Below are 24,608 nucleotides of genomic sequence, written 5' to 3' on the forward strand. Positions count from 1 at the left end.
AAGTCCTTTTCCGCAAAGCTTTTGCGCAAAAGGGCCAGTGTAGACAGCTCAGATTTGTTTTGCGCAAAAAAGCCCCGATGGCGAAAATGGCAATCGGGGCTTTTTTGCGGAAAAGCGCGTCTAGATTGGCACGGACGCTTTTTTGCAAACAGTGCTTTTGCAGAAAAGCGTCTGTGCCAATCTAGGCGCTCTCTTCCGAAAATGCTTTTAACGGAAAACTTTTCCATTAAAAGCATTAGCGGAAAATCATGCCAGCGGAAAATTCTTAAACGCTTCCCATGATGGGGATTCCACAATCTCCCTTGGAAGCCTATACCAGAGCTTAACTCCCCTTACAGTTAGGAAGGTTTTCCCAAACAGCTAACTTACACTTCCATGGCATTAGACTAAGCCCATCATTCCTTGTGCTGCTGTAACCCACACAACTGCTGGTCAGGGCCACTGTCCCAGGCACGGGAACTTAGACCACTTACAGAGAGAGAGAAGAAGGCTATGTCTACACGAGGGCTACGTCTACACTGGCCCCTTCTCTGGAATAGGCATGCAAAGCAGGCAAGTCAGAATAGGGAAATCCGCGGGGGATTTAAATATCCCCTGCGGGATTTAAATAAACATGGCCGCCGCTTTTTTTCTGGCTTGAGGAAAAGCCGGAAAAGAGCATCTAGACTGGCACGATCCTCTGGAATAAAGCCCTTTTCCGGAGGATCTCTTATTCCTACTTGCAAGGGCTTTATTCCGGAGGATCGCGCCAGTCTAGACGCTCTTGTCCAGCTTTTCCCCAAGCCGGAAAAAAAGCGGCGGCCATGTTTATTTAAATCCCGCGGGGGATATTTAAATCCCCCACAGATTTCCCTATTCTTACTTGCCTGCTTTGCATGCCTCTTCCGGAGAAGGGGCCAATGTAGACGTAGCCCAGGAGTTATATCGAAACAAGTTATTTTGAAATAATAACTCCAGAAATAACTATTTTGAAAGAAGCTTATGCCTCTTCCCAAGCAGGAGTTATTATTTTGAAATAACAGGCTTGGTAGTGTGGATGTTGGTCTTGTTACTTTGAAATAAGGGGAGTTATTTCAAAATAACTTCTTGTGTAGACATGCCGTGAGTTAGCGCTACAGCCTTCAATGACAGCCAGCTCAGAGGTCCCAGGTTCAGGTCCTCCTGCTGGCGTTACACTGCCATCAATGGACATGGAGAACAATTGACTACCACCCTTTTTGTAACACCCCTGAATATATGTGAAGACTGTTCTCAGGTCTTCCTGCCACAGTCCTCTTTTCTCAAGACCCTACAAGGCCCAGTTTGTTTTACCTTGCCTCACAGGCCAGGGGTTCTAAACCTCAGATCATTTTCATTGTTCCCTTTAAAAGAGTGGTGCCCAGAACTGGACATAGCAATGCAGCTAGATTTTTACCTGTGCTGAGCAGAGCAAGACAACTACCTCCATGTCTTGCATAGAATATGCCTGCTAATACACCTCGGAACCTGAGCCTTTTTCGCTGTTGTCTCAGACTGCCGACTTTTATTCACTACACATGATCCTGTGTAGCCATACGACTGCCTCGCCAGTTACTCCCCATTTTATAGTTGTGCAGTTGATTTTTCCTTCCTAAGTAAAGCACTTGGCATTTATCTTCATTTAATTTCATCTGATTGATTTCAAATCAATTCTCCAATTTGTTAAGGTCATTTTTCATTCAAATTCTGCCCTCCACGGTGTCATCTGTAAATTTTATAAGCACGCATTTTATATTGCCTTCATTATCATCATAATTTGCACACTTCTCCTGCCTGTTGTTAGAAGATCTCATTGTATTTTATAGAGGGGCTGGGAATGGAGGGTTTTCATATAGGCATTAAGACGTTCAACCCGGATAAGACTTTGGATACCTGTTTCCGGTTAAAATGAATGGGAATTCGGCGTGGACCTCTTAGCCATAGCATGGGTCTGATTTTCACCCCACACCTGAATATTCATTAATTAGACCTTGTTACACCCTAGTAAATTAGGCATGTATCACAACAAGTATAACTCACGATCCCTTTTTACAGGAATGGGCAATGAGACACAGAGAAGGCAGGTCACTGGCCTGAGCGTACAGAGCAAGCAAGACATACAGTGATGTGACTCCTGGGCTTGCTTGAAGGCTCAAAGGGAGAGCGCAACAGCACAACACTAACGTTTCAGAGAGCCTGCCTTCCTATGGAGGGGAGCTTCAGCCTAGGGAGGTTATGGAATCTCTGTCACAGGGGAATATTTAAGAGTAGGTTGGACAGACATCTGTCAGAGATGGTCTAGCTGGTGCTTGGTCCTGCCGTGAAGGCAGTAGCCTGGAATCAATGACCTCTTGAGGTTCCTTCCAGTTCTAGTGTTCTATGAGTCTGTGTTCTTCTGGGAAAAGGAAAGGAATGCAGGCTGATGGCAGGAAGGAAGAAAACAAGCCATATCTACTGCCAGGGCATTTGACACACACATTCCCTGTCTAATTCCCTCTCTCACTTGTCCCTCCTTGTTGAGGAAGAGAAGTGGATGCATCTCAGACAAGCCTGGGGAAAACGTTCCCGTGCTAAAAGCTCTAAGACCGTATATCCCTTGGGCAGCCTGAGTCAGGGTGAAGAACACACCCACAGCACAATCCGTGACCCAGAGTAGATACTGCTATCAAGTCTTCAGCCTGCCAGATATCTGCGCCCCATCCTCCTTGCCTAAGCCTCAGCCCCCTCCAATTCTTTCCCCCAATGCTGACTCCAGGACTGGCTCCTAACTACCCCTGGGATTGGAACAGGTTCCTAGACGCAGTCAATATGAGTGCTAATGCATCCCCCTCTCCTCTGGACCACTTCTAAAAACCTCACCTGTCATGAAGTCCTGATGTCCTGGCTCCCATCTACACTAATAGCACACTTCCCCTTCTCACACTTAGACCAAATGCTGTGTGTCTTCCTCGCTGGCTGGTTTGATCCATCCCCAGGCCTTTGGCAACCATGGGGGGTCGCAATGTCACTCTAGTTTGGGTCTTCTCCCCCCAAATCAGGGGCACAGGCACCTGCTTAGTTTGCCTGTGCATCAATCCAGCCCTGCTTGAGCAATCTCTTTGAGATCCAGCGGAGAAGGATTTGAATCTTGCGTTGCAATATCATGAGGTCAGGGGTTGAGTTTTTAGTTCCCACAGGGGAACTGTTGCTCTTGCACCGTGCTGCCGTATCATGAACGATATTACTAATGGATATTACTAATGGATAGCTTAGGAAACGAGAGGCCCACCTTGTGTCTAGTGACTTCAAACAGGCAGTGACTGATACTTTTGTTAATGGTTTTTCTTTGCTTCTCTCAGAGTGGCCAGAATTCATCAAGAATTACGCCCCCTGGTGGGCCACTCACACCTTGGATTGGTTGAAATACGGCAAAAATGTCCTGGTGGTGCACTTTGAGGACCTGAAGCGAGATCTCTTTGTCCAGCTGAAGAGGATGGTGAGCCTCCTGGGCACCACGGTCTTTGAGGACAGACTCTTGTGTGTCGAGGGCCAAAAAGATGGAAACTTTAAGCGCTCTGGGCTGAGGAAGCTGGAATATGACCCCTACACACCTGAGATGAGAAAAATGATTAGCACCTATATTAAAACTGTGGATATGGCGCTAAAACTCAGAAACCTCACAGGAGTCCCAGATGACTATTATCCGAGATGATGAAGATAAGGCTTGGGGGAACTGACTCTACCCAGAACAGAAAGGCTTGGTTTTTCCCAGCCCATATCTAGTTCCACCCAGTGGGTGGCTTTCTTTCAATTATCCATCTGCTGCTATTAGCTGTTAATGAATTCCCTGCATGAGAAAAAAGAATGGTCACCAGTCATCGCTGAGAAGATGTCGTGGCAAACACATCGCCGAGTCTAAATTCTTCGGGGATCGTGCCGTTGTGAATTTGCATTTGCGACATGAAGACCTTCCCTGCTGGTGTCTTTACCGCTTTCTCTCTCCTGTAGTGTGGGGTGCGTGTTTTGTTCCCTTGTCAGACTTTACAAAGTGGTGAACCCTGCTCAGAAACGGTGGGAAGGAGCTGCACCCTCCGCTTTCCAGTTAGAATGGGGCTGAACACACACATGGCATTTAAAATGTGATCTGATGTTATTTGAGCTGTTTCATTCATTCCTAATAACTTAACTCTTTATTTATAACCTTCTTTGGAGTTTGGGAGGCAGGCTAGTGCTGGAGATCAACAGTAAAACTCACTATGCATTTCCAAGGCCTAATTCAGCTTGTAGGCCATGATCCAGCAAGCTGTTTTACCATGTGTTTTGCTGAGAGCACGACTTCTTAGCCTGGAGATTGCAAACCCTCAGTATCAGGAGTCACAACCACCTTGAAGGCTCAGCTGGGGAAGGCAAGCTGAAGCCCCACCCCTTCTGCCCGAAGCCACACCCCTTCCCCCAAGACCATGACCCTTCAACAACCCCACCGCACCACGGCCTCAACTCTCTTTGGCAGCCGGGGAACTGGTTGCTGGCCCAGCCCCTCCAGGGCAGCTGGGCACTGTAGGCAATTTTGGGAAGACAATGCCTTCCCTTGTCTACGTTACCCGCCACCCATGATCCTGCCTGAGTACGGAAGAGGTTAAGAACTTCTGACTTTAAGCACCTACTGGTCTGTAAACACAGGAGCAGCCCCAGGAGGATGACTCTACTACTCCCATGCCTAACGTTAAGCATGTGCCTAAGCACTTTGCTGGATCAGGGCCATGGTTACGTCAGATTAAATCTGAGGAACCACGCTGGACTCAATGGAGTTACACTGGTTTAAACATGAGCAAATGTGCCCCATCCTCCACCTACATTCTCCTCCCCACCTCTTCCTGCCCAGCGCCTTGCCCGTCTCTCTCATCACTGGCTTGGCAGCAGATGTGGCAGGCCTGAGCATGCTCCTGTGCTGGCTGTTGACATTCTAGTCACAGCATCCCAGACACTGCCATTATCTTTAGACACATATTTGCTGCTTCATCGGTGCAAGGTCACCCTTCCACGTGCGCTCTTCGCAGATGTCAGCTCTGTCACAAGGGCATCCCTCAGGGGCTCGTAGCTGACCCATACTCTGGTGCTGACAGTCACCCCCGGGTGGGGGGAGCAGTTGTAGGGGCTGTGTAGCCCTGAAGCTGTCAGGCAGAGGAGACCCCCTGGTCCCCTGCCTCATGTTCATTTGAGTTCCGTTTCCTCTGAAAACTGGATCAGAGAGCCTGGGAGTAAAAATGAGGCTCAAGAGGGAGAGGTGGAGGGCTAGGTCTCCCTCCATGCTCTCCAAAGCTCATAAGCCATAAAGCGGGGATGGCGTCAAGTGCTTTGGGGCTTGGCATCAAGTGCTAGAGCAGAGATGGGCAGCCTAGGCTAGTGAGTGGGCCACATGAGGGTCATCCTTCATCTCCGTGCGCTGCAAGGTGGTTGTCACCAAGGCAGTCTCCCAGGAGAAGGCCGTTCTGCCAACTGTGCTTGTGTGTCTAGAATTTGCAGGGTGGTCAATTGATGCAGAGGGAACAGCACGCACCTCACTTCACCTGCCCTTTCTTTTGTGTGTGTGTGTGTGTGTGTGTGTGACTTTATTAATACACAGAAGGGCAGGGGGAACCAACATGGACAGAAACCAGCAGAATCTGGCATCCCTGTGCATGGGCAACAATATACCAAATGTCTTGTGGGCCATACGTAGAACCCCAATGGGCCTCAGTTTACCTACCACTGTGCTAGATAGCTGTGAGGTTTGCATCTGAACTTCATGTCAGGCAGAGTTTGGGCTCCCAGAATTTGAGGGGGAGGGGAAATTCAGGCCCCAAAGTCTGGAGTGGGCAGATCTACGCTCAGTGGGACCGACAGAAACCAGTGGCCAGGGGATGGGATGTGGGTGGGGATTCCTGGCTCCATGCTCCCAGAAAGGGTGGAACCTCAGGCAGAAGAGGCAGGGCTGAGGGCTGTTAGTCCTTGGTGCCACCTGGAACACAGTGCTTGGCCTCCCTGCAAAGCCGCACAGAGTGCCCAGCATGGCTCCCTGGTAGCAATTTAAAGGGGCCCCGGGTCTCCAACCACTGATGCTGTGGCAGTAGCAACAGAAGGAGGCCAGGAGTTTCAGGACCCCTTCAAACACAGATATGTGGAACAACTGCTCTGTTTACACACACACACACACACACACACACACACACACACACACACACACATTGACTGATGGGCCTATTTATGATTATACATCAGACGTGGGATCCACAGACAGGCCCGGCCTTTGGGCAAGGTGAGCAGGGCTTGCCTGGGGCCCCCACCTTTAGGGTGCCATACTGCTCGGTGCCCACCCACCTGGCCATGCACTCGCTGCCCTGGCTGGGAGCCAGGTGGCCATGCAGCACAGCCAACCAAAGCATGCCGCCCTGGGCCCTGCAAACTCTTTGGCCGGCCTGTCCACAGAACAGCAACAGCAGAGAGGAGGGGGCCCGTCGTTAGCTGAGCTGCCACTGAGAACCATGCAGCGGAATACCTACTGCTCTAAATGTTTGTAGCCTTTTCAAAAGCCCTTCATCTGTGAAAAGGCAGTGAGGAAGCTTTCAGAGCCAACAGGAGAAGAGCAGCGGTTCTCTCAGCCTGCTTGACTCTGATTCTCCCGTACTCCTCCCAACGCCTGCCCAGGTTTGTGCTCCAGCCTCAGAAAGGAGTCTGCCGTCACTCCTCTAACCTGCCGTTTGTTCTGCAACATGGGTGTCCATCAGCAGTGACCATGTCCTTTATGTCTAAGGAGAGGGTGGAGAAGTTTAGGGAGACCAGCTGTTTACCTTGCCCAAAGCAGGAACAAATTTCTCTAGCTGCGCACAATTTAGGATGGCTCCGTGCAACCCTATTCCGACACTCTCCCACACCCACACCAAGAGGGGGCTATTACAGGAGCCCTGTAGCCTCTGAGTTCTTGCTTAAAAAAAAAGGAGTCAAACCAAAGGATCTATGTGTATTTCAGTAAGGTATCATTTTGTAAAGCCGACATTCCTAGGAGCTGGATGTGGTCCCGCAGCAAATTCCAAACCACTGATTCATTCCCGGATCAATGCTTCACTGCAGTCCAAGCCCCCTACCCTGCCAACATAATCTGCGAGTCCGCTTTGGATGTAGATGCAAAAGCCATATATTGTACGCAGCCTTTTTATATCGTTAGTTACTGGACAGTTGGCTTTTAACTCTTGATCTTGATAGAAATAAGTGCACAGTTCTATATAGCTCTATATTCCAGGAAAGCAAAGCAAACTACATTGAGAAGAGGAAAAAAATTAAGTAAATATATTTTTCTAACATCTCTGAGGGAACGACATAGCCAAATGGAAAATTACAGCAACACCAAGGCTGTGGGGTTTGCTTTCATGTTTTTTTCTCTCTTTGCCTTCCTGATTTTTCTTTTCTTTGGCTGGTTAGTTATCTAGGTGCAAGCAGAACCCTTAGAATGCAAGTTGGGTCTCATCTCTGAATGTATTTTGTAAGGAGTAGCTACAGCATTTTTAACTCTTTCTTTGACCAATTGTTTGAGATCAGATGTCTGTGCACTGCTAAAGAAAGCAACCTGGTTTCCCTTTCCTTTGTTTGGGGGCAGTCCCCGGGCTGCCAACCTCTGTCAGAGCAATCCTCAGGTTAACACCTATTAAATGAGAGTTTTGTTGATATTCTGCAGTGTGCTGGCATGTGTTTTGTGGAACAGCTCCTCACTCACACGGACGCGCGACCAGGGACGCAGAGATGTCGCCACAGAGGCAGCTCAAAGGCACCTGGCAGGCACAGCTGATGGAAGCAGTGAACAGGAAAGGATGTAGCAACAAGTGGAAAGCAGAGAGCAAAAGGGGATGGAGCAAAGGGCCATCATCACTAGCGTGTGCTTACTGGTCCATAAAAGCCTGGGGACTTCACAATGGTATTGCTACACGTATGCCTTGGGAGGGGTCTGAATGAAGGAAAAAAGGATACCAAATGTGTAAGGGACAAAGGCATGGGACTGCAAGAAGAAATGTTACACACACACACTCCACAGATTAAACGTCCTCATAGGCAGACCCCTTGAGTTTTTCCACACAGACACTAACCATCTGGTGAAGTTCAAGGATGTGTTACTTCAGTGGGACCTCAACCCAGAATCCCCCCACCCCCAGTTTTGCCCGCCATGGGGCAAGTGGTCTGCAGCTGGGGCAGTGACACAAATGGAACATTCCCTCCCTCCCCCGGGAGAGTTCTGCCCTTCATTAGGGATGCGAGGTCTTTGGGGAGTCTTCTGGGCCAAGTTCAATAGCAGCCTTGCTTAGAGGAGATTATTTCTGCTGCTCTGAGCAGATGCTGCTCAGAACAAACTGCAAGGACAATGAATTCTTATATGGGCAGCCAGGAGAAGGCAGGAATAACACCGACCGATTGAGCAAAAATGGAGCAAAATGCCAGGCTGGCATCTAGCATCGATAGTCCAAAGGGAGCCTGCATGTGTAATTGGAGAAGAGAAAAAATTTACAAGCTGGAGAGCTAGCAGCATAGCAACTATGCTGGTGTCCAAAGAAATCTACTCTGGGGTGACCCAAAGTAAATCTGTAGACAGCTGCTCTTTGCAGAAAGCCAATATAGAACCTGGCGATGTAGCCATGCATGCTGTGAGCAAGGTATGCATCTCTGAGAGAGAGGCTAAGTGCTAATAGTTCCTGGATTTCCAGAGCAGCAGGAATGCGTGGTATGTGTGAGATGTTACCTGCAATACCAGGAGCATTCTGTCTCCCTGGAAAAAATGCTGCAAAACAATATTCCAATGCTGCACAATCGAGTAACTCACCAGAGAGCTTCTGCTGAAACTGCTGAGATAGTGCAGTTCTATGGACAGAGAAGACTTAGCTGCCTTGGCTGAGGGAGAAAATGCATCCAAGTTATTAGTAATACATAAGGCATCATAGCAAGAGGGAGGTAATCATCTAAAATGTCTCCTTCATACAAGATGGACACTAATTTTCCCCATCTTGCCCTCTCAGTAGCAGTCCTGCATGGCTACATTTTTAGATTCCTTTGACAGATGAGCATCAAAGGCATCAGAATAATAACCGCCAGTTACTTGAGTGTCACAAGCCCCTTGGTCTCGGAGAAGCACTCATAAGAGGTGTAATGGACAGCTTTGCTTCTAGAGACACAGACTACGCCGTATTTTTGGTTCTTCTTGCAAGGCTAAAAATACCACAAGAACAGCCTGTCCGTACATTGGTTGGACACCTTGCACTTCCAAAATCAGATCTGCAACAAAACATTAATTCAGGAGAGTTCTGCTTGATGTCCAGTTGCACCACAAAACTTCTGGGGAGCTTTGTGGGTAAAATGGTGCTTAGTTTCAAGGATGGGTATATGACAAGTGTATAGAACTTACTGGCTAAAGAGATAAACAATCCTTTTTTCCTGACAAAATAGGCCTGCTTTTCACTTTTCGCACAAAATATTATCCTGTTTGTGATGGCTGGGACTGCAGAGAAAAAGAAGAGCTAAGTAATGCCCACTTCAGTATGGCTGCCCTTTGGACAGGCAGAGAAGGTTAGTACAACAAGTTAGGTCAGTCACAAAGGTCTCTCTGTCCCTTGTGTACAGCACGGTGCTTTGAAACTCCCTGTTTCTCCTGATGGTGGTCACCAGAGTTATTGGCCTGTGAGACAGGCCCTCCTGGTATAGATCCACCCTGTAAGAAAATCCTTTCCACTGATTTCTTGGAAAGGGAGTGAAAACCCCAAATACAACAGGGCTCCTCATGCTGTTCTGTGAAAGCTCCATAGCAAAGCTATTCATGTCTCTACACATAAGCCGGCAGTGTACAATGGGAATTAGACTCCGTGGTGCCTTGAGTGAAACTGAGAAAATTACAGTCAGTCATTTAATTATAGCTTAACACTTCACACAGGTCCCGCCATGGCGTGCCAAGGATTTCATAGGCCTAGGGTCTGTCAATGAGGCCGGGCCTGTGTTGTCCCACATCACCAATGCCTGCAACTCTGCCAAGCCAAGAGGAAGCGTTTCAAAGAACGTGCAGCCGTCCTTGAAGCCACACAAATGGGATTTTCATCAGGCCTGTCTGGAAAGCACCACATCACATTTCAAAGGACACTGCTTCTTTATGCTCAAACAGCAAAGTTCTCAATGGTCTGCTTTGTCCGAGCGAAATGCCTTTGCCCACAGACAGGCTGTTATGATGTTTAGCAGAACTTGCAAGATGGAATGAAAATGCATGTGGGGTGAAGGCTGCAAGTAGGAAGTTTTACCAGCTCCTCTGGCAATTTTTCCCACAAACATTTTAGGAGTCACTTAAATTTGAGTTTTAAATGACAGGTCTGCAGCTCCCCTCTGTGATGCCAGGGGAATATGCAAGAAACCCCAGAACTCTTGCTGACAGAGAACATAGGAACGAACATACTGGGTCAGACCAAAGGTCCATCTAGACCAGTATCCTGTCTGCCGACAGTGGCCAGTGCCAGGTGGCCTAGAGGGAGTAAACAGAACAGGGAATCATCATGTGATTCCTCCCCTGCCCCCCATTCCCAGCCTTTGACAAACAGAGGCTAGGGACACCATTCCATCCCATCCTGGCTAATAGCCATTGATGGACCTAACCTCCATGAATTTATCTAGAACCTGGGCTCTCACCTCTCTCACCACTGGTGTCTTCTACAGGGGGTCACCAATGACCTAGCATCCTCCCACTGATCCTTAAGGGTTTCATGCTGCTCCTTGTGGTAGGAGCTGGTAAGGAGTCTCAGGCTCTCTTCCCACTCCAATTTATGGATCTTCTTGGAGAAAATAACTTCTCAGGACAAATTATTTAAACAGAGAGTTTCTCGTATTATTGTTCCTAGATATAACCCCCTGGAAAAGAAAACACAAAATTGCTCCTTCATGCTATTTTTATTACCTCTGGAATACCCTTAAAGGGCAGTTCTTTTGCATCCTCTTGGTTCAAAGTTGACTGATTCACTAAGAACATTATTTCCATTCTCTGTTATAATTATTTCCACGAATTAAAGTCCTGGCCATTGTGGAATTTACTCCTTTTCTCTTTGTCTATGGCCCTATCAGTTTTGATTCTTTTAATTGATGCTGTTTGTGATGCCTTCGCCACAATTCAAATGCATGTAGCATGTAGCTTATTCTTACAAGGATCCCCAGCAACAGATAAAATTCCAGTAAACCCCACTGGAAATAATTAAAACAGAGCAAGGAAGCTAATCTCAGAGATAAAAGAATTAAGAGTCAATATCCCATGCATAAAACATTCTCTATGCTTAGTTTTCAATTTAAACCTTATAATCCCCTTTGATTAGAAATATGGGGCATTGGTAACGGGATGCAATCCAACCTGTCTCTTTGTTGTACTTTCAGCGCTTCTATCATTAACTTCACAATGGGTAGCATTTTCCAAAGCTGCTCACCTTGGCTGACTTTGCTCCCATTCAGTCCAATGCTAAAACTCCCCTTGTTTTCAACAGGAGCAGAGCTAGGGCTAGTGTTGGCCCCGTTTGAAAATCCCATTCCTTGACACACACATTCAAACCCTCAGCTCCATGCAACAGGGGCCAAGTCTTCACTTTGTTTTGTCTCCATGATGAATGCCACTAGCCCTCCTTTGTCTACTCCGCATCCTTAGCTCAAAATAAGCTACACAACTTGAGCTATGCACATCAGAGCCCTGGCTACCCACATCCATACCTGCAGCTGCGGATACCCACAGGTATAAAGCCGAGAGCCATGGATTTGCGGGGCTGTAGTGGTTTTTATCCCAGTGCAGGCAAGCTCTAAGAGTGACAGATTATCAGCAGGACAGAACTCACCTGGAAGCCTAAGATGGACTCTGCCAGCATCAGAGGGCCCACTGAGAGCAGGTCCTGGAACAGCAAGTCATCCCTGAGACAATGAGGGCCCAGCCTGCTGTGCTTTAAAGTGGGGGGGGAGGGGACAATAATATTTGATGGGAGCCACTCTAGAAATTTGGTAAGTGGTCAAGGGTCGCAGTCTTCCATGATATTAATGGGGTGTGCCAGGCCTGGGATGGAGATTGAATGCAGAAGGAAGTCAGGGTAGAGGATGGGGTTCTGGAAGGGAGTTTGGGTGAAGGAGTGGGCTGTGACCTGTAGCAGGGGGTTGGGGTGCATCAGGGAGTGCAGAGTCAGGGAGGGGGTATGGGTGCAGGAGAGGATTCTGACCTGACCTGGAGGAGAGATGTAGGAGGGGGTGCAGGATCTGGGAGAGGGTTGTAACATGGGGCAGAGGTGCAGAAGGAGTTGCAGAAGTTTGGGTTATGATCTGGTACAGTGGATTGGAGTGAAAAGTCTGGGAGGGATATGGGTGCAGGAGCAGGGGTGCAGATGGTTTGTATTTCATGGGGTAGGGGTGCAGAAGGGGGAGCAGAGAATTGGGGAGAGGGAGAGACTGGGGTGCCAGAGACAGGCTCTGGTCAGGAGGCACTTAACTGGCAGGTCCCCACCAGTAGTCCAGTGGGACCCTTAGACAGGCTCCCTGCCTTTCAAACCTTTGCATACAGCTGAAAGCAGCCAACTGCAAGGCCCATATGTTTTCTTACTTCACATGCTGCCTGTGCTACAAGCACAACCCAAGCAGCTCCCTTTGGCCAGTTTCCAGCCAATGGGAGCTGTGAGATTGAGCTGGGGGGAAGCAGGGTGCAGAGCCCCATCCTTGGTTCACGGTGCAGAATGAGCACAGGACCCCTGCAGCCAGCCACTTTGAGGCATGTGGCATGTGAGGGGTGCAGAAGGCCAGAAGCTTGCCTGAGGCTCTGGCTGGGCCATGGGACAGCATTTTACCGAGGTGTTTTTTGGGCCCCTGCTTTAAAGGGTAGCACTAGGACCTCAGAACAGAGCTGGAACTGGTTGGGGGCCTATGCAGAGTGCAGCGCTCTGGACGGACATGTGCTTGCCCATTTACAGTACCCTGGTGTGGGCTACTGCAATTTTCATGCAGGCTTTGCCTTGGTCTTACACACACAACATAGCAGCTGACAAAGACATGGCTTGTTCTGGCTGGCACTTGGCAGGAAAGGCTGCAACCTTCTGGTAAAAGACCTTTATGTGTCAAGGATCAGTGATGAGTCAGGGAGGACAATAAGATTCATGGGTTCATTGATTCCAAGGCCAGAAGGGACCATGATGATCTTGCATATTGCATGCCAGGGCATTTCACCCAGACACTCTCACATCCAGTCCATGACTTCTTATTGAACTAGAACAGATCACTACAAACACCCTTCATTCTCCATTTGAAGACTTCCAAGTGGTGGAGGAGCTACTGTGTTGCTAGGCAAACTGCTCCAATGATGGGTCATTAAAAAGTGCATCGTATTGTGAGTCTGGGTTTGCATTGTCCCCTCTTGCTTTCTCTATTTAAATACTCCCATCACCTTCAGATCTGGGCACAATGGGTGATGTTTTTAAAAGGGACCTAAACTGGACAAATTATGCCCCGCAGTGATTATCAACGAATGCAGCATCCTTCTATTATTTCAATTTTCCCTGACAGAGCCTCAGCCATCACCTTTTTTTCTGCATATTTCTATCACTCAGGCTCTGGGCATTGCTGGTGTTTGAATAAGTCTGATCTGGGAAGCATCACCATATTGTTTCATAAGGTTACCCGGTCCAACAGGACCTGATCACATCCAAACCTCCCAAAGGCCACCCAAACTGAACTTGAAGTTGGAACCTACTGAGGGTCACTTGTTGTTGTGGGCTACTTTGACACTCCATTCTCTGGTTTCCGCAGATCTCTCTCAGGGCTAGGTTGGACTGTGTATTTTTGCTCTGTCAGGCTCTGATGTGCCTTTCACATCACACCCCAAGTTTAGGACAGCATCTACCAGGAAAGAGAAATAGGATTGTGGCTGGTCTGTATCCATGGTGAGCAGAAATCAGAGGAAACAGATAACCCCCTGAAGTCCCATTTGAATATTACTTTCTAAATATTTTAATAGGACTCCAATGTAATGAATACAAAGGGGGCTCTTCTTTAAGGCAAAGTAAACCTTGTTGTTCTCTCTGGGTATGTCTAGACAACAGGGTTTTGTTGACAGAAGTTTTGTCGACAGATACTGTCGACAAAGCTTCTGTTGACAAAAAGCGTCTGGACTCCATCCAGTTCTGTCAACAAAGCAAGCCGCTTTGTTGACGTTAGAGTGTAGACGCAAAGGGCAGTGTAGATGCAATAATGCCTTCTAATGACAGAACTCTGTCAACAAAAGGCGTTATTCCTCGTAGAATGAGGTTTACATACATCGACAAAACTGCTGAGTTCTGTTGACGTTATGTCGACATAACTCAAAGGCAGTGTGGACGCAGGTATAGTTTTGTCGACAAAAGTCCACTTTTGTCAACAAAACCCTGTAGTCTAGACACACCCTCTGACTCTACAATCCAGCTCAACCTGCGCTTTGTAGCATTATCACTCTGGATCTCTGCAGTGACGGAAAGGACTTCAGACACATGATAGCACCCTGTCCGGTAACCATCTTTAGTAAGATGTCTATTTGCGGGATGAAACAATTTCCCTATGCAATCAAACAGGGGACCAGAGTTCCCTGTAAGCTGAGTGCTTGGGCAGCCACCCAGGAGAGATTCAACTGCAGCCCAGCTGATTAGCAAAGTGCCCACAGCAGGCAACATGTGTTTCTACTGGTGGTGCACATTCCCATCTGCCTTGGTGCACATAACAAAAATTAGTCCACACTTGAATGGCAAAAATTAGAGGGAACATTGCAGGGGACACCTATCTTTTTGCAGATCCATGCTGTGTATAGTTAAAATCGCACAATGCAGTCCTGCCTGATTTTCACTGTTGAAATCACTGCATAAATAAGGAGCAAGTTTTTAACAGCAAGGGTAAATTTAAAACATTGGAAACACTGACCTTGACACATAACAATTTCGCTATCACTTGAAGGCCTAAAATCGAGGTTGGATGTCTTTCTAAAACAGAGGCTGCAGCTCAGCCAGGAGTTACCGCCTTGAAGCAGGAGTCACTGGAAGTCTCTGACCTCTGTTATGCAGGAAGTCACACTAGACCGTCATGGTCCCTTTCTGGCCTTCACAGTCAGTGACTCCATAAATCAATGATCACACATTTATACTTTCCCGTTTATCCCAACATCTCAAAATGCGGCACCAATAAGAGGTTGCTCTCAGAACACCTGGGCTATGTCTACACTGGTGGGTTCTTGCGGAAGAACATCTTGCGCAAGGGTTCTTGCACTAGAACCCTTGCGCAAGAACACATCCACACTGCCATGTACTTTTGCGCAAGAGCACCCATGGCAGCGTGGACGCTTTCTTGTGTAAGAAAGCTCTGATGGCCATTTTAGCCGTAGGGCTTTCTTGAGCAAGAAACCCCTGCTTACACTTGCTAGAAAAGAGCATAGCTCTTGCGCAAGAAGCCCTCTCTTCCCACGCTTTACTGTAACTCTTCTTGCGTAAGAGCGGGCAGGCAGTGTGGACGCTCTGCGGAAGAACGGCCACTCTTGTGCAAGAACCTGCCAGTGTAGACATAGCCCTTGTGAAGGAAGAGTGCCTGGGAAGGTCATTTCATGCCTAAGGAAACTTAGGTAGGGGAAGTAAGCAACGTGCTCAAGGTCATACCGTACAGCTGTTAGTTCTCTAGACTTAATGTATCTATCCACATAACACTTCTTTGAGATAGGGCAGTGTTATTAACCCTGTTTTACAGAGGCTATGTCTATACTGCAGCCTTCTTCCGCAAAAGCTTATGTAAATGAAGTGCGGAGGATGAACAGCTCTTGCACAAGAGGGTTTTTTTGCCATCTAAACAGCTCCTTTTTGAGCAAAAGCTGCTTGCACAAAAATGGCTGCTAATTAATTATGCAAATGAAGTGCAGCAATATTCTACTCTGCACTTCACTTGCATAAGCTTTTGCGGAAGAAGGCTGCAGTATAGATGTAGCCTGAGAGAGGAATGGAGGCATAGAACAGCTAAATAACTTACCAAGAGTCACACACCAGAGCATAAAAGCAGCCAGAGTGGGTCAGACCCAATGTCCTATCTTCCAACAATGGCCAATGCCAGGTGCCCCAGAGGGAATAAACAGAACAGGGAACCATCAAGTGATCCCTCCCATGTCATCCATTTCCAGTTTCTAACAAACAGAGGCTAGAGACTCCATTCCTGCCTATCTTGGCCAATAGCCATATCCTCCGTGAATGTATGTAGCTCTCTTCACAAAGTCCTCCGGCAAGGAGTTCCACAGGTTGACTATGCACTGTGTGAAGAAATACTTTCTTTAGTTGTCTTTAAACCTACTACCTATTAATCAGGAAGTCTGTCCCAGAGCAGAGTCTTGCACTCAGGTCTCCAACGCCTAGGTTAGTGCTCTAACCACTGGGCCATCCTTCCTTTCAAAATACTACTTTGGTGTTTCTTGATTTTACTTTGGAAACCTGGAAATATTGGTAGTTGTTGGGCATGGTGAGAATTACGCTAGGACAATGTAGGTACATAACAGCTGCAAAGTGGCCATAAACATTGGGGACAGAAATATCAACCTCACTGGGAACAGGATTGGACCTCAAGATTGTTTCCTCTTGTTCTTTCATACATTGAAGCAAATGCCATGATTTTTTTAATGGTGCCTACTTACACACAGCCTAGCTTTGCCTGATTAAAGGGGCATTTCAGAAATAGATCAGATATATTTCCAGTGGAAAGAGGAAAACAAACCTTAAAGCTTGCACAATAACAGAGGAAACCCTCCGAATGCTAACAATATCAGCTGCCTTTTTTCCTGTGGCTTTAAGGATCACAGAAGTTTAATTCACTTATTTCACTGCAATTGCTTTTTGCAATGAAATTGAGCAATTTAAGTCATTACCTTCTGGTAATTGCCTGTTGAACATTTGATTGCACATACACTGTTGCCTTACAGATGTTCCCAGGAAGAGCCATGTCAGCACATTCTGATTCACCTTTTTACAGGACCTTTTCCCAAAGCACTACCACCCTTCTGTCAGTGTATTATGAGACAATAATGCCCGTTGCAGATGTTACCTACAATGAACTCTGAAAAGAGAGGCTGAGGGAGAGAAGGGGGAAGTGGTCCTCTTTCAAGGTCCACCCACAAAATAAGCTCCACCCAAGAAAGCAATATTCCCTCTTACTTTTTCCATCCATGTGTGGAACAAAGTTTATTATGTGCACTGAGGCATGTGTAATTGTGCACCATCAGTAGGGACACATGCTACCACTGTAGGCACTCTGCTAATCAGCTGGGCAGCACCTGAATCTCTCCTGTGTGGCTGCCCAAGCATTCAGCTTACAGGGAACACTGCAAACAAGTCCCCAGAATGAGACTCTGATGACAGCAGATTGTGTAAATGTTCAAAATACAGCCATACACACTCTGTGAGCTCCGCTGGGTGCCCCTCTGTACAGTTTGACTATCCCCAGATGCTCTCTTAGGTTCCTTGCAGTGATGTACATTTGCTCCAATGCAAATTTTCTGACTCAGATTCCATGTCAGATTGGATCAAATTTGCAAGTCAGGAGTTGATGTTTTCTAACAGCCAGAGCCACAGACTGGAACTTGGCTTCTTTCTGTCTCTTCTTTCTTCACCAGCAATGGAGATTCTGCAATCGGGCTCTATAGGGTTGAATCATGAGGGTCCATGCCCCATAAATGCAGGATCACTCCCAGCTCTGTCCGACAGGCAGAACAGGTGATGGCTTATGTTAGCAAAGTGCTAGCAGGCAGCAAAGCAGTCACTAACTCTACATGGAGGCAGCTGCCGTGCCAGGAACAAGCCTTTGCTAATGGGCCCAAACTACCTCTGTGTTGCTGGTTAGCCTAGCAGGGACTAAGCACAGTGAAAGGCATTATGTTATTACAGGTTGAACCTCTCTAGTCCAGCATCCTTGGGACCTGACTGGTGCTGAACCAGAACATTTTCCTTATCATAGGAGATCAATATAGTCTAACATCATTATAAATACTTCTACTCTTAGGAGACATTTAGGGGCAAATCAGAGGTAAATAACAGCACAGAACACTGGGAGCCAGGTCTGGTGGCTGTAAACAAACTTTATGGCATCACGTGAAACTTGGGCACACCCATGACAAGTGGACATCCGGCTAACTAAAATCATGCCAGACCACGATGTTGCCGGACTAGAGAGTTCTGGACTAGAGAGGTTCAACCTGTAGTACGATGATGGAGCCTCCTAGGGAGTAGATCCTGAAGGTAAAAGGGAGCCATTTTTACCTAGACAATTTTCTGACCAGGATCTAATTTTAAATAGCTTTGTGCAGCATTTCCACCCTGCTGACAGAGTGCATGCTGGCCTGCTAGGGCAGGAGTGGCAATAATTGTGTTGGGAGACACTCCTAAATAATTTGTGTTGGGAGACACTCCTAAATTTGGTAACCCTGCACTTTTCTATGGAGAGGGTCTGGGATCTGGGACATAGGTTGAGTGCAGAAGGGAGCTCAGGGTAGGGAATTGGGGACATGATGCCCATAAGCCAGGAGGTCACCATCGCATTGGGACCAGTATGCCCCTCCCAGAATCTCTCAATGGTGAGGCTCTGCTCGTTCCTCGCTCGGCCTTCTCAGCCTGGGAATCGCACAGCAGCCTGTGCATGTGAGTACACAGGGAGCGCCAGTCTGGAGCAGGCAGCCACATGAGGCTCCCCCACAGGAACCTTTTGCTCCTTCTCACAAAGTTGCCAGAGAGGCCTGTCTTACTCTGTACGCTGCGGTGGGACACCTTCCCTCCACAAGCCACCACTAAGGAGTCTGGGGTCATGTACACACACAGCAGTGCTGCACATGGCACATGGTCATGTCCACACTCCCAGGGCTGCATCCGCTCCCGGGCAAGCACAGCGAGGTAGAGGATACCAAGCCTCTGCATGGGAACCTTCTGGGGGGAGAAAGAAGAGGGGACCCCAATAGTACCCTCTCCAGCAAGTAGCATCAGCTGCTCACACACATACCTCCCCCAACACCCTCTCCCCTCTTCTCTAGTGGGCGGGGATAGAAGTTCTCTCCAAGTGATGACATCAATGCCATACCCAGAGGCTATGTCTAGACTGGCCACTTTTTCCGGAAAAGCAGTTGCTTTTCCGGAAAAACTTGCCAGCCGTCTACATTGGCCGCTTGAATTTCTGGAAAAGCACAGACGATCTCATGTAAGATCGTCAGTGATTTTCCGGAAATACTATGCTGCTCCCGTTCGGGTAAAAGTCTTTTTCCAAAAAACTTTTGCACAAAAGGGCCAGTGTAGACTGCAGAGATTTGTTTTCCGCAAAAAAGCCCCGATCGCGAAAATGGCAATCAGGGCTTTTTTGCGGAAAAGCGTGTCTAGCTTGGCCACAGACGCTTTTCCGGAAAAGGGTCCTGCCAATCTAGACGCACTTTTCTGAAAATGCTTTTAATGGAAAACTTTTCCGTTAAAAGCATTTCGGGAAAATCATGCCAGTGTAGATGTAGCCAGAGTGTGTGGGGCACAGAGGGAAGTCGAGTTGCCCCATCACCCTTCTCCCATCTGCAGGCTTGTGGCCTGGCTAGTACCTTCCTTGCTGGCTTTTCCCTAGGGTATGAGGATAGCAAGGCTCCCCTGGGACATCCACGCCCCTGCATGACTGCCTTCTGCATAGGTCACAGATACCCTTGCTCAAAGTACATCGCCATCATGTAAGCCAAAGCTTTTCAGTGTCGGCTCACACATTAGGGCTAGGCTTCAGGTACCGGGTCATAGAATCATAGAGTATGTCTACACTAGCCATTGCAGGAGGAGTAACGGTAGTCCAAATTAGGGGCTTTAGTTCGAACTACCTAGCCCATGCTGCGTGTAGCTGTGGGCAGGGAGTCCGAACTACCAGGCATTTAAAAATGGTGGCACCTGGGAACATGCAAATAAAGCCCGGGATATTTTAATCCCGGGCTTCATTTGCAAGTTTGATTGACTGCATTAACCACCCTAGTTCGAACTAGGGTAGCTAGTGTAGATATACCCATAGAGTCACAGAACACTAGAACTGGAAGGGACCTTGAGAGGTCATCAAGTCCAGTCCTCTGCCCTCACGGCAGGACCAAGCACCATCTAGATCATCCCTGATAGATGTCTATCTAATCAATTCTTAAATATCTCCAGATGGAGATTCCACAACCTCCCTGGGAAATTTATTCCAGTGATTACCCACCCTGACAGTTAGGAAGTTTTTCCTAATGTCCAATCTAAACCTCCCTTGCTGCAGTTTAAATCCATTGCTTCTCTATCCTCAGAGGCCAAGGAGAACAATTTTCTCTCTTCTCCTTATGACACCCTTTTAGATACTTGAAAACAGCTATTGTGCCCCCTCTCAATCTTCTCTTTTTCAAACTAAACAAGCCCAATTCTTTCAGTCTTCCTTCATAGCTCATGTTTTCTAGACCTCTCATCATTCTTGTTGCTCTTCTTTAGACCTTCTCTAATTTCTCCACATTTTTCTTGAAATGTGGTGCCCAGAATTGGATATGATACTCCAACTGAGGCCTAATCAGTGCAGAGTAGAGTGGAAGAATGACTTCTCTCGCTCACAACACTCCTGTTAATGCTTCCCAGAATCATGTTTGCTTTTTTCACAACAGTGTCACACTATTGATTCATATTTAGTTTGTGGTCCATTCTGACCCCTAGATCCCTTTCTGCCATACTCCTTCCTAAACAGTCGCTTCTCATTCTGTATGTGTGAAACTGATTGTTCCTTCCTAAGTGGAGCACTCTGCATTTGTCCTTATTAAACTTCAACCTCTTTACCTCAGACCGTTTCTCCAGTTTGTCCAGATCATTTTGAACTACCTAGCCCATGCTGCGTGTAGCTGTGGGCAGGGAGTCCAAACTACCAGGCATTTAAAAATGGTGGCACCTGGGAACATAAATAAAGCCCTGGCATGACTATCCTTCTCTTTGTTCTTCACAGCTGGCCCAGATGTGAGCATGGTGCATCTACCACCTCCCGTGCCAGTCTCCCAACCCCGCAAGAGCTGCCAGCGTAGATGACCCTATGAGGACTTGGAGCAGACCTGGAGCATGTGCACATCATGCACCATCACTGTTGACTGCCTGGTCACTGCCATTGAACAGTCCAGCAGCTGCCTTCCCGCATCTGTTTCCTCCCAGGTCCCTCCAGGTCTCCTCAGCACCTGCTTCTGCCCTTGGTCCCATCCCTGCTCCCGCTCCTGCCCCATCCCTCTGGCTTCTCTCCCTAGTTCCCCCTGTGGCCACCAAGGGTCCCACACATGAGGTGATGGGGACACCTGAATCAGGCACCAATTCCAGACCAATCCCTGAGCTCTTCCTCTCCTCTCTTCCTCCTTCCTCTCTCCTCCTCCCCTCTCCCAGGTTCTTTTTCCAGTCCCTCCCTAGTTATATTTATCCCCAAATAAATATAGCAGTAAGTTTTTTGTTTCAAACCAAGAAATCTGGTTTATTTTATCTGCAGGGGAGGGGAGGGGAAGGGAAGGTGGGAAGGGCAAAGGAAGGGAGGGGTGGGGAGGACAGGCACAGAGGGGCAATGCAGAAGCCTGTTGTGGGGACAGTGTCATAGGTGTCCTTGGCTGAAACTAATCCTTGGGGCCTCTTGGGTACACACAGTCCCCTGATGGGCCTGCCAGATGGCAGTGGTGCATGGCTGCTCAAAGGCCCTGGCTAGCTGCTTGGTCTCTGCCCTATACCCTGGCAGGAATGACACCCCTTGTTCTCACAACAGGTTTTGCAGGACACAGCAGACTACCACCATCTGGGGGTGTTCCGCTTACTGAGGTCCAGGCAGGTGAGGAGACACCAGAACCTCCCTCTGAGGTGGCTGAAGGAGCCCTCCACCACGATGCAGCACCTGCATTGAAGCATTCCTTGGTGGCGTCCAGGTGTCCTGCATACAGCTTCATTAGCCACAGGAGCAAGGGGGAGGCTGCCCGCCCACGATGTACATGGGTGTGTCCACCTCCCCGGCCCTGATGGGGTGGTCGGGGAAAAATGTGCCAGCATGCATTCTCGGGAAGAGGCTGGAGTTGTGGAAGACGCGGGCATTGTGCGCCTTCCCTGACCACCCGACATTAACGTGGGTGAAGCAGCCTCAGTGGTCCACAAGGACCATTGAAAGTACTCCTTCCAATTGATATACCTGGAGGCCCAGTGGACAGGAGCCCAGAAGGGGATGTGGGTGCTGTCAATGCCCCCCTCCCTGTAGCTGGGGAAGCCCCTGGTGACAAAGCCAGCAATGGTGGGGTCCCCGTCACCCAGGGTGATAACCCTGAACAGCAGGATGGTGTAGATGGCTACAAACCTGTAGTTGGATACAAACAGGGAATCACAGAGTTGCCAGAGCCTTCAGAAGTTCCACAAGTCCAAGTCCCTTCCCACAGTGGGAGCAACCCCAATTACCCCATCCCTGGCAGAGCTCTGTGAAGCTGGGGCCATAAAACCTCCAGGGAGGGAGAGTCCACCCCATCTCCCTTCCTTAGGGAATCTCATTCCAGGGGTTCACCACCCTCCTGGGATGATAGTAAGAGAGTCAAACTTGCATGGCCCCGATGGTCCATCTCCCCACGCAGAACTGGCTCCTGATGGAGGGGTAGCTATCCAGTGGGGCGAGCTTTCAGAGGATGATAGCAACTCACTGATAGAGGAGGATGGTGAGTCACATGTGGGTGTCCCGTCGCTAGAGGGCAGAGGAGAGTCACTCACACAGCTCCATGAAGGTGCTTTCCACATGTGGAATTTCTGGAGCCACTGATGGTCTTCCCACCCCTCCCTTCACCAGAAGCAGCAGTGCACAGTGTGCAGGGGAGGGAGGGAGGGCTTATGCTACATGAGCAGCACATGGAGAGAGGTGAGGAGGTGTCCCAGAGGGAGCTGTGGGTCCTGGTCCTGAAGCGCCAGCTGGACAGCCTGCAGTAACTGCAGCAGGAGGTGTGGCAGGAGGTCTAAGAACAGCTGGTCCGGCTCCATGGCAGAAGTGCTGCGGTGTCCACTAGTACAGCCGGAGCAGGCAGTGAGACGAGTTTGTTGTCCTTTGAGGAGGTAGGCAATGGAGAGGACCCTGAGACATGGCTGTAGAGGGGAGCCCCTTTAAGCTCAAGCCTCAGCATCTGCTGTCCTGATTCCCTGCCTGGAGTGCTTCCAGGGGGCTTTAAATACAATTCAACTTCCAGTCAGTGTGAATGTCCTCTTCTGACATAATTCTGTACAGTTTCGATGGGGATCTGTAGTGTGGGCCTGCTATTTAGAAATATTTATTTCAGGAGTTATTATTTCAAAATATTTTATTTATTTATTTAAATATTTGTACCCCACCTTTCTATTTAAAATATTCAAGCTGGAAATAGTTTATTTTTAAATAAGCACACAGTATAGACATACCCTTAGGCTATGTCTACACTGCAGGCTTTTGCTGGTGGAGAGTATGCTAATGAAGCACTCATTAGCATTTGTCAGGCTGTCATTTGCATATTCTCTGCCAAGACTTTTTGCGCAGGAGGTTTTTGTGCAAAAACAAGCAGTGTAGATAGGTCCATTTTGTGCAAAAAACTCTTTTGCGTAAGATCCTTATGCCTCAAAAAAGGAGGCATATATAACATTAAAAAGCATTTTCCTGTCAATGGTAGTAGGACCCATGTTAATGAAGCTAAGGGGGAAGTGGACTGGATGTGTCCCACACATGTGGAAATGCAGATGTTAAAGGCAGGGAAAATGGGGATTTTGGCTTTGTAGTGCGTTAACAAGTTAATGTCTCTATTCAAACCCAGAGTAACAGTGTCCCATTTGTAAATGAATTCCAGTTCTGCAGCCTCTCTCCGTGATTGGCTGGTGAAATTCCTTTGTTGAAAAATGGCTACTTTTAAATCTATGACTGAGTGCCCAGGCAGATTAAAATCTTCCCCAACAGGTTTCATGTGTTGCCATTTCTGATGTCTCATTTGTGTTCATTTATCATTTGCTGCAGAGACTATCATTATTCTGGTAGAAAAAGGAATTGGCTTGGACACCCATTTGCTCATCCTTGGCACAACCAGATAGGAAGGGAATTCTTCCTGCTTTACAAGGCATTAAGGCGCTCTATGTAATACCCTCCTCCCACATGGATTTTCACCAGGATCTGACCCAGACATATTCAATTTGTGCCACAGATCTTAATCACTTGTGCTGAAGAAGTAGCATCATTGGTAGGTTTGTTATCCTGTAGCGGAGCAGCTCCCTTATACACACTTTTGCCAATGGATGCAGGGTTAGCCTACTAAGTAGCTGGTGATTTGTCTCTAAAGGCAAAGTAACACCTCTGTGAAAATCTTATAATCCCTTGGGCAAGGCTGCTCTTTCCAACAGCAAGTAAAGGGATATGTGGCATTTTGACTTTCCATCGAGGCAGCCTAAAAGACCACTAACAAAAAACAGCAGGGCAGAAATATTAAAAAGCACAAGAGAAAAAGAAGCTAACAAGAAATGCAGAGGATTAAAGCTGAGAAGGCAGCCTGCTTCTGCAGGGAGATAAAATTCACAAGCAGATTAGTTTATTTCTCCCAACTGATCCCAAATGCCATCACT

The 24,608-nt window shown here is 47.9% G+C and overlaps 1 protein-coding gene across 3 annotated transcripts in view; it reads left to right on the forward strand.

The window, feature by feature from the left end:
* The window catches only part of WSCD2 (WSC domain containing 2), a 229,759-nt gene extending 208,358 nt beyond the window's left edge, over positions 1-21,401 (forward strand). For 2 of the 3 annotated variants that reach the window (XM_075898761.1, XM_075898762.1), the window contains exon 9: positions 3,336-5,321. In XM_075898761.1, the coding sequence (XP_075754876.1) occupies positions 3,336-3,688 (353 nt within the window). In that variant the 3' untranslated portion in view covers positions 3,689-5,321. Of the gene's footprint in view, positions 1-3,335; positions 5,322-20,985 lie in introns of those variants that run through there. The other variant, XM_014572916.3, reaches the window with a different exon arrangement.
* The last annotated feature ends 3,207 nt before the right edge of the window (positions 21,402-24,608 follow it).

The sequence above is a fragment of the Pelodiscus sinensis genome, chromosome 15 (genome assembly GCF_049634645.1).
Source record: "Pelodiscus sinensis isolate JC-2024 chromosome 15, ASM4963464v1, whole genome shotgun sequence".
NCBI classification, from domain to species: domain Eukaryota; kingdom Metazoa; phylum Chordata; order Testudines; family Trionychidae; genus Pelodiscus; species Pelodiscus sinensis.